General features: G+C 34.5%; 1 protein-coding gene across 1 annotated transcript; it reads right to left on the bottom strand.

Moving 5' to 3' along the window:
- Nucleotides 1-10793: 10793 nt before the first annotated feature.
- On the bottom strand, nt 10794-11336 carry LOC140963326 (uncharacterized). Its single transcript, XM_073422612.1, has one exon. It carries the CDS (start codon nt 11334-11336, stop codon nt 10794-10796), a length of 543 nt encoding a protein of 180 aa, XP_073278713.1.
- Between the last annotated feature and the right edge of the window lie 220 nt (nt 11337-11556).

Raw genomic sequence — 11556 nt, 5'->3', positions numbered from 1 at the left:
TCTTTGAAGTCTTGAAAATTATAATCGATTCTTGAATTTTTATATGAAATAAGAAATTTTTTTTTTCGGGAGGAAAGTTGCAGAAAACTTTCTGAGATTATGAAGATGAAACTTCAAATAATGCAATTGTGCATGTAGATATTTAATTGTTGATCAATGTGAAATTGATGGGTTCCCACGACATACAACTAAACACATTTAAGTTTCTTTAATTCATTTTTTCATTTTTCTTTCAAATTGTCGAGAATTGTATTGTCAAAATAAATTATGTGGGCCCCACATTAATTATTATTATTATTTTTTTTAAATAATAATAATAATAAATAAATAATGATTAATGTGTTATTAAGTTATATGTATAATTCGATACATATAACATTTGGTCAAATAATTTGTACACATTAAAATAATTTCAAGTTCGAAGTAATTTCTAATACATGTTTAGAAATTATTTTTGCATGTTAAATAAAATGTCAAATATTATGGATAAGTGTTTGATGTGTACATGTAAATTTAATATTATGTTTGCAATTTAAAATGCAAATAATATTGGAAAATAATTGGTACATCAATATTCATATTGTGTTCATATTAAATTATATTAAGTTGTTTATAATTTAAAATGAACATATCAAGTAAAATGTGAATATAATATTACAAAATAAAATATTTCAGATATTCACAAATAAACAAATAACCTCACTTTATCATTACTCTGATAAAAGAGAAAAACTGATGAGGAGCCAATTTTTGTGATCCTCACTTTATCACTACTCTGATTGAAGAGAAAAACTGATGGGGAAAATATTTGTTCATATTAAGTAAAAATGTGAATATAAAGTTATTTAATGAAAAATTTTGGCCTATAAAGATTCACATAAATGTGAATAATTAAGTTTAATAATAATTATAAGGTGACGTAAGAAAACATGATCTGAGAGAGTTCTTCATAAATCGGTTTAAACTGCCTTGACTGGCCACTGGTCTCCCTGAGGAACGTTGCTCTGTCTAAGAGTTGGGTATTTAAAGGGCCTTAGCACTACCTATCTTTCATAGGAGCACTCTTGGAAAATGTTAATTGCGAAATAATTATTATATAAAGCATTAAGTAAAGCCAAAATTTTTTCCAGTGAACCGTATAATTTTAAATAATTGAGGAATAGCCACAGCATCTTTAATTATGAAAAATTATGCATTAAGTAGATTTGGATCACATAATGGACATCAATTGTAATTAATTATATTAACATAATAAAATTTACCCCACAGGGATTTTTATTATATTTATATAACTAATTAGGTTAAAATATTAAATTATATTTTTCTTAATTTACCCACAGGAGTTAAGGAAAATACATTTTGATAGTTTTATCATAAAGTTACAGAAAAATCTTATTGAATTAAAATTTTAGCCCACAGGCAAATTTTATGTCACTAGATTTTTAAAACATGAATTACATTGGTAAAACATGATATTGTCTAAAAATTTTAAGCATATGATATTTTGTGCAGTTATGCAACCTGCGAGTTTTTCTGATATGAAATGTGACATTCCCGAACTAAAGGGCGATAACTATAAAATATGGAAAGAAATAATTCTTCTTCAATTAGGGTGGATGGATATTGATTATGCTATACGGAAAGACGAACCATCTGCTATTACTGAAAACAGCATTCCTGATGATGTTGATCTTTATGAAAAATGGGAGCGATCTAATCGACTCTGCGTAATGTTCATAAAGATCAAAATCTCTGCTGGTATGCGTGGTTCTGTCGATCAGCATAATAATGTCAGAGAATTACTGAAGGCTATTGATGAACAATTTCAGTTTTCAGATAAAGCACTTGCAAGCACCCTAATTATGGAATTCTCTTCTTTAAGGCTCACCAGTGTGAGAGGTGTGAGAGAGCACATCATGAAGATGTGGGACATATCGGCTCGGCTCAAGACACTTGAAGTGGAAATATCTGAGACTTTTCTTGTGCACTATATTTTATGCATTCTTCCACAGCAATATGGACCCTTCAAAATTTCTTATAACACACATAAAGATAAATGGTCGATTAATGAATTAATGACCATATGTGTTCAAGAGGAAGGAATGCTATTGATGGAAACAAGTGATAATGTGTTTATGACCACACAAGGAAAGTATATGAAGCAAGCCAAAGTCAAAGGAAAAGGGAAAGGAATAATTCCACCCCAACTTGACATAAAGAAAGAATCCAAGTGTTTCTTCTGTAAAAAGACGGGACACATAAAGAAGGATTGCAATAAATTTAAGGACTGGCTTGAAGAGAAAGGTATTCTACTTCATTTGTCATTTATGAATCTAATATGGTTGATATGATTTATAACACATGGTGGATTGATTCTGGTTCTACAATTCATGTTACAAATACCTTACAGGGTATGCAAAACCTAAGGAAGCCAATAGGAAATGAGCGGAGCATCTATTCAGGAAACAAGATGTCTTCGCATGTGGAGGCTATTGGGACTTGCTGCCTTATATTGGATAGTGGTTTTATTTTAAAATTGGAAAAAACATTTTATGTTCCTAGTTTTTCTAGGAATTTAATTTTAGTTTCAAAACTTGTACCCCTTGATTATTCATTTCAGTTTTTGGATAAATCAATAAATTTGTTTTATAAATCAAATCTTATTGGAAATGGTACAATGGTTGATGGTCTTTTCTCTATTTATTTACAAAATAATAACACCACTATGCATGTTCAAGGAGGTATTAAAAGATGTGTTATAAATGAAGATTCTTCTATATTGTGGCACAGGAGATTGGGACACATCTCCATAGAGAGAATTAAAATATTAGTAAATGATGGAGTACTCGGTACTTTAGATTTTACTAATTTTGAGACTTGTGTGGACTGCATTAAGGGAAAGCAGACCAATAAGTGTAAAAAGGGTGCCAAGAGGAGTACAGAAATATTAGAAATCATACATTCAGATATTTGTTGTCCAGATATGGACATGCAAAGTCCGAAATACTTCATCTCTTTCATTGATGATTACTCACGATACATGTATATCTACACGCTTCATAACAAAAACGAAGCACTAGAAGCCTTTAAGGTTTTTAAGGCTGAAGTGGAGAAGCAATGTGGAAAACATATTAAGATTGTGAGAACTGATAGAGGTAGAGAATATTACGGTAGATACATTGAGAATGGACAGGCACCTGGTCCGTTTGCGAAGTTTCTCCAGGAACATGGGATTGTTGCCCAATATACTATGCCTGGTTCTCCGGACCAAAATGGCGTAGCTGAGAGGAGAAACCGAACATTATTGGACATGGTGAGGAGCATGTTTAGTAGCTCTAAACTTCCTAACTCCTTGTGGACTGAAGCTCTTAAGACAGCTGTGTATATATTAAACCGAGTTCCAACTAAGATTGTTCCAAAGACGCAATTTGAGTTATTTAAAGGTTGGAAACCGAGTTTGCAACATATACGCGTTTGGGGCTGTCCTTCAGAAATAAGAGTTTACAACCCACATGAAAAGAAACTGGACCCAAAAACTATAAGTGGATATTTCATTGGGTATGTCGAAAAATCCAAAGGGTACATATTCTCTTGTCCATCTCACAACACTAGAATTGTGGAATCAAGAAATGCAAAATTTCTTGAAAATGACTTGATTAGTGGGAGTGATCATGACATAGTTATTGAGAATGATCACATTAATGCACAACCCTCTTATTCAAATGATAGATTGGCCGTTATTCACACTCCTCAAGACCAAATGAGTGTTAGACAACCAGTTACTGAAGTTCCACAAATCGCAGATGAAAATCCAGTAGATCAAGTTGTTAATAAGGAACAACAAGAAATTGTTGATCAACCAAACAACCTTAGGAGATCTACTAGAATAAGAAGATCAGCAATATCTAGTGATTATGTTGTGTATTTACAAGAATCGGATTTTAACATTGGAGCCGAAAATGATCCTGAAACGTTTTCACAAGCCATGAATTGTAATGAATCAAAACTATGGTTTAATGCTATGAAAGAAGAGATGAATTCTATGACAGTTAATGGAGTCTGGGATCTTGTTCAATTGCCTGATAGTGTAAAAGCCATTGGATGTAAATGGGTCTTCAAAACAAAGAAAGAATCATTAGGCAACATTGAAAGGTATAAAGCAAGACTCGTTGCTAAAGGAATCACTTAGCAGGAAGGAATCGATTATAAGGAGACTTTTTCTCCTGTATCTAAGAAAGATTCTCTTCGTATCATTCTAGCATTAGTTGCACATTTTGACTTAGATTTACAACAAATGGATGTGAAAACAGCTTTTCTCAATGGAGAACTAGAGGAAGAGGTTTATATGAAACAACCTGAAGGATTCTTTTCTAGTAATGGTGAGCAATTGGTTTGTAAGCTTAAGAAATCTATATATGGATTGAAACAAGCTTCCCGTCAATGGTATTTAAAATTTCATGATGTTATCTATTCATTCGGATTTGTTGAGAACAAAATGGATCAATGTATATACAAGAAGGTTAGTGAGATTTGTTTCCTTATTCTATATGTGGATGATATATTACTTGCAACCCATGATAAGGGTCTGTTATATGAGGTGAAACAATTCCTTTCTAGAAACTTTGATATGAAAGATATGGGTGATGCATCTTATGTCATTGGTATTAAGATACATAGAGACAAAATTCGAGGAATTATAGGTCTGTCTCAAGAAACCTATATCAACAAAGTTTTAGAGAGATATCGGATGAAAGATTGTTCACCAAGTATAGCTCCCGTTGTGAAAGGCGATAAATTCAATTTGAGCCAATGCCCAAAGAATGATCTAGAGCGGGAACAAATGAAAAGCATTCCTTATGCTTCTGCTGTCGGAAGCTTAATGTATGCTCAGGTTTGCACTAGATCTGACATAGCATTTGTTGTTGGGATGTTGGGAAGATATCAGAGTAATCCAGGTTTAGACCATTGGAAAGCTGCAAAGAAAGTCATGAGGTACCTTCAAGGGACCAAAGATTATATGCTTATGTTCAGACGAACTGAGAATTTGGAAGTAATTGGCTACTCTGATTCAGACTACGCTGGCTGCATTGATTCAAGAAAATCCACTTCAGGATATATTTTTATGCTAGCTGGTGGAGCTGTATCTTGGAGAAGTGCAAAGCAGACATTGACTGCTACTTCCACTATGGAAGCTGAGTTCGTATCTTGTTTTGAGGCAACCTCACATGGTGTATGGTTGAAGAGTTTCATTTCGGGGCTTAGAGTTATGGATTCTATATTTAGGCCATTAAGAATATATTGTGACAATTCAGCTGCTATTTTTATGGCTAAAAATAACAAAAGTGGTAGTCGAAGCAAGCACATCGACATTAAGTATTTAGCCATACGAGAACGTGTTAAAGATAAGAAGTTACTTATCGAGCACATTAGCACTGAATTGATGATTGCAGATCCTTTGACTAAAGGCATGCCACCATTGAAATTCAAGGATCATACAGAAAGAATGGGACTTGGTTCCTTTATGTAATTTTGTTGTAAGAACAAATTTAATGAAACTCATTAAGTTATGATATTTTTCATATTCAGTTATCATGAAAAATATCAATAAAGTTGGACCTCGAATAAACATAGGGTTTATTCATTAAGTTATTTGAGAGATATAATACATTGTAATACATGGAAGATAATAATCGTTTTTAGATGACCTATCGCCATGATTCATGTATTTTAATTTCTCCTATGATAAATGAGATATACGGGTCAAGTGGGAGAATGTAAGAAAATTGTGACCCGTAAATTAAACGTGTTGAAAATGACGACGGTCATTGCCAACAATTGTTGAAAAAATTTGTACACGACAACCTCAAATTTTGAAAATTGAGATGCGTGTACAAATTTGGTTTGAATCTCGAGCTCCCAAAACACTCGGTGATGGTATGATTGTGCCTATAAATACCGAAGGCATTGAGGTCGCTAAACACACAATCTCATACATAAAATACACCATCTAAAGGAGTGTTGAAGTGTTTAGAATGCTTCAATCGAAAAGAAATCAGAAAGCTTCAACAAATTTTTAATGGCCGGAGGTAATTCTCGATCCGCTTCCGCATATTATATCATGTTTATATATATACGTGAAAACATGATTTTTGAGAAAAATTCTAACATGTTGATCCTGGCTAAATGTAAATACTATAAGAACATTTTTATTTCTATTTATCATAATTTTCATTCTTCACGTATCCCTCATTTCGATAACTCTTTCCAGTTCATATCTTGATTGAGATTTATTTCTTCTGCTGTAGCATCATATATATCTTGTGATTTTTCAGATACAAATGTTAATTTCATGTGTACAGTTGTATCTCGTGATCTTTCAATTTCTCATCATTTTATTTCATCTTGTGTCCCTCATGATTTGGATAATTTTTTCCAGATCATATCTTGGTTGAGGTTTGTTTATTCTGCGGATGTCACTACTATCTATTTTCAGGTACAAATAAGAACTCAACATAAATTTGATGATACTGACATGTTATAAAGTTTTTGTGTCCAAATCTAATTTATCAACCAATCAAGCACTTTTAAATGAAAAATCTACGTTGAATTGAATTTCTTGAAGTATATCTTGGTTATTTTTTTAACCATATATAATATATATATATGGTTAAAAAAAATAACCAAGATATTTGGTTTTTTCATTATGATAAATGTCATTCTGAGAAACATTGAATATTCATAAATATTCTTTTAGTTAATATCATGAATGACCATGTGTGCTTCCATTTTTTAATTATTGGAAGTTATCTAATGCATCAAAAATAGGAAACTACGCCAAGTGGGTTGGTCCTGGAAATCAATAACCTTTGCATGCATTCATTTTCTACATGATAGAATATTCCCACACTTATTAAAAATTAATACTTGCACGAGTATCACACGAAAATGACAAACTTACGTGACATCGCAGGAGGATGAATATATTATATATCAAATAATATTGCCAAAACATAAAGTCTCTAATTTCCTCTCGCGAGTGAATTGTACAATTGTATCTCACGATCTTCCAATTTCTTGAAATATTGAATACCGATGAATTAAATTGAGTTTGATTTTCGAACCAAGTGGAAGTCACTCAAAATAATCCTTCTTAGAAACCGGATAAATATTTTGGTAAAATATTTAAAAGACATGTAAGTTGAATGTGTAAAAAGTTTTTGGTTGAAGAATTTTATCAAACATTTCATATACAATATTTTGGTATTTGAAATATACATAAAATGTTTCAACATTTCATCTTAAAAATAATAACAATAACAAGTAAATACATAGATAAATATATACGAATTTGTTTATGGATATTTAGGTATTAATAACTCCTATGTCACCCCTTCTTCTAGAAAACTTAGATTTATACGGCTCTTTCTACAAACCAATTTCAACTTAGAACTTATCTCTTACCTAATTGAAACTCCTAGCACACTATCGATTGTAGACCGCAACCTCGCAATCCACACAATATTTAACGTCTCTCATGTCAAGACTACAAACACAATCTTTAATATATTTATGTGAAGACTCACTCAACTAAAATTTGAATCTCAACTCTCATGTATATGCATGACTGATTGTGTGTGAGGTTTTAATAAATTACAGTGTGTATCTTGCAAATATATCTTAGACTTGAGATTGCTCTCATTCTAGCTAATTTCTTCATATAGGCTGCCCATACTTTGAATCTCCTTCCAAAACTTGTATTTGATCTTCAAAATGTTGTATTTATAGGCTCCAACAATAATATATACATTAGAAACAAGAATATGACTATTTGGAAAGTTTCTGTACTGCTTCTGATATTAAAATTGTCATTTCCGCCTTGCTGGCCACTTTCCCAAAGCCTAACTAATTTTGAGGTCTGCTGCCAGTTGGACAAGTCAGTTAGACTGATCATTTAGTTGGGCTCGTCAGCTAGACTGAACCAAAATGACGAGGTCTGCTGAAATCAGCCTTGCTGTGAGGGCCCGTGCACTTAATTAATATTTAATCATCAAACAACAAGGTTTAATTGGTGTAAACAGCGAAAACGAGTTTAAAACATTTATTTGGGCCTACAGAAATTTCGGCATGACCTCCCCATAAGTAGGACATCCCAAAAATTTCAAAACACAACAATAACATTATACGCTCGAAAATAACATCAAGTTCACAATCAACCACACAAACATCCTACAGCCGCACTAACCAGGACTAGACACGACATACAACAATTAAACTCCCAAACAACATAAAAATATCACCATACAACTACACGGGGCATCTCCCTGGCAAATGTATCAAACCAGTATAATATATATAAATATCTGGGAACTCTCACACAAACCGACTGATTACTGGGTACCACTCGCTGACGCTCTACCAGACGCGTCAAATCCCCTGGAATGACCTGCTATGGCATCAAAAACAACCACAACATAAAAAAGAAACAGGGGTCGGACCCCAGTACGATAAACCAGTAAAATCACGACGTATATAAAAGACATGTAATAATATCAAGTAAATGCAATGATATGCGATGCATGAATGGTAACAATGGAATAACAGATATCAAATGGAGTCCAAACGAATAGCATCATCAACAGTAACAGTGGCCACCCGTGCCAGGAATGCAGCATCAAATCGCCGCTCGTCCATGCACGTAGCATCGGGAATGCGAGTATCTAAGTCGCTCGTCCCTAGCTGTCATCTGGGAATGTGGCTAATCCTAACCCACTCGTCCCTCTGATGACTCAATATATCTCAACGGAATCAACATAAATAGCCGTCAAAGGAGTCAAGGCTCAATATGTTATGTCAATATAATTTATGTAATAATGCATCAGAATAAACATTCAAAGCACGTAATAGCAAACAACATTCACCGAATATTCTTACACGCCAATATAAGAGTCATAATAATATTGGTTTGAGCGTACCTCAATTATAAACTTATAATACCACAGTAATTTCTTAAGGAATATCGAATGAACTCGTCCAACGATATAACCTACAATATAAATTCACTATACACTTTAATACAATGCATACCAAACGACTAAACCAAAATAAATCGGCTCGGTTAAAATTCGAAATCCTGGCAGCCTAAATAACCCTTAATAATCTGAAATTCCAAGTTAATACCTCCAGAAACGAAGCCTTAACACACAATAGTAATCTCGCGAAGATGGTTCGCCGGAAACGTCGCCCGAAACACTGTTCACGATTTGAAAAACGAGTTGGAAATTAGGGGAAAAGCTTAATTTTCCACTACACAAACTAATCCACCAAAACACAACTAAGAATTGAAGCCAAAAATCTTACCTAGAACCGAATCGAAGCTCACGCACAGTGCTGGAAAAGAGGACCGATCGAGCTCGTAACCTTCCGATTCATGGCAGGAAAGAAGCTAATAGACTGGAGGAAGAAAAGTGCTAACCTACTGTAAAAAATCTGGCCGCTGGGACGCTGCACGATTGCTGCAGAATGAAGAAGAAAGGCGACAGTGCAAGGCAGGGGAAGAGCTTCTGGATTGATCGATATGATTTTCTTCTATCAATTGGGTTTAATAAATAAAATGAGAAATGGCCTGGGCCTATAATTATTGGGCCTTACATTCTCCCCCACTAATGAAAGATTTCGTCCTCGAAATCTAACAAATACAATGCTGATATCCACAACATTACGGCTGATAATACATAGGAAATTCAAAATACATAGCGTAATTCATTACATTCTCAAACAATTGAGGCCATTCTTGTCGCATCTTTGCCTCTAATTCCCATGTAGATTCTTCTCTTCCATGCCTACTCCATTGCACCAAACTAGTGAAATCGTCTTGCTCCTGAGCTGCCTTTCCTTGCGGTCCAAAATTTGCACTTGATGTTCAACATAGCTAAGGGAACTGTCCATCTCCATTTCCTTAACATTCAAGATATGAGACGGATCTGGCTCATACTTCCGCAACATAGATACATGAAACACATTATGTATCAAAGACAAACTCTGCGGCAAGTCTAAACGATAAGCCAACGTGCCAATCCTCTCAACAATCATATACGGACCAATATAACGCGGAGCTAACTTCCCTTTATGTCCAAATCTCATAGTACCCCGGAATGGTGATACTTTCAAGAAAACATAATCGCCCACTTGGAACTCTAAAGGTCTATGCCTTTTATTTGCATAACTGGCTTGACGATCCTGGGCTGCTTTCATCCTTTTCCTGATCAATTCAACTTTATCTTTCATCTCTTGAATAAATTCTGGTTTTGACATATGTCTTTCTCCTACATCTTCCCAACATATCGGCGATCTGCACTTTCTTCCATACAAAGCTTCAAATGGTGCCATACCGATTGTTGCCTGAAAACTATTATTGTAAGAGAATTCCACCAAAGATAATTATTCTTGCCAACCACCTTTGAAATCCATCACTACTGCTCGTAACATATCCTCTAGAGTCTGGATGGTTCTTTCTGACTGACCATCTGACTGCGGGTGATAGGCGGTGCTCATAGCCAACTTTGAACCCAAAGCCGATTGCAAACTTTCCCAAAATTTCGAAGCAAACCTTGGATCACGATCGGATACTATGGTTACTGGCACACCATGCAATCTCACTATATGATCAATGTACAGTTTCGCCATTTTCATATAAGTACAAGTACGATCATACAGAATAAAATGAGCGGATTTAGAAAATCTATCAACAATCATCCAAATCGCATCACAACCACGATTAGAACGAGGTAGATGTGTCACAAAATCCATAGCAATGTGCTCCCAATTCCACTGCGGAACTTCAAGACTATGTAACATTCCGCCAGATTCATACCTTCCCACCAATTATGAGCTCTTAAGGTATGATACATCTTTCGAATTCCTGGATGAATACTGTGTCGACTACAATGTGCTTCATGTAGTATAACTTCTTTCAAATCTATCAAATTAGGAACCACAAGTCTACCATTAAAGCGCAGACTACCATCTGAGGCAACACTAAACTTTTCTGTCTGACCTGTTCGAGACAATTCTTTTAATCTATGAATATGCGGATCGGTCCTCTGTGCTGCTTTGATGTTGGATAAAATCTGTGGCTCAACTTGAATAGATGATACTACAAAGTATTCTCCACTGATCTGATAAGTCCATCCTGAAGTTCCCAAGTGCTCGTGAATTTTAGAGATAATCAAAGATGTCAGCATAGCATTCTGAACTTTCCTGCTGAGGGCATTTGTAACAAGATTCATTCGGCCTGGTTGATACTGAATCTCACAACCAAAGTCTTTAAGCAACTCCATCCATCGACACTGTCTCATATTCAAGTACGACTGTGAGAAAAGATATTTAAGACTCTTGTGATCCGAATAAATCACAAACTGCTCACCGTACAGATAATGACGCCATAACTTCAATGCAAACACAATGGCAGCCAACTCTAAGTCATGAACTGGATATCGGGTCTCATGCGGCTTCAACTGAAGAGAAGCATATGCAATCACTCGCCCATTTTGCATTAAA

Source organism: Primulina huaijiensis, chromosome 17 (genome assembly GCF_012295235.1).
Source record: "Primulina huaijiensis isolate GDHJ02 chromosome 17, ASM1229523v2, whole genome shotgun sequence".
Classification (NCBI taxonomy): domain Eukaryota; kingdom Viridiplantae; phylum Streptophyta; class Magnoliopsida; order Lamiales; family Gesneriaceae; genus Primulina; species Primulina huaijiensis.
Note: the sequence above shows the minus strand (reverse complement) of the source record. Positions and strands in the feature narration are given on the sequence as shown.

Excerpts from the sequence above, each read along its gene's own strand:
- LOC140963326 (XM_073422612.1), bottom strand. The coding sequence starts at position 11,336 with ATGGAGTTGCTTAAAGACTTTGGTTGTGAGATTCAGTATCAACCAGGC.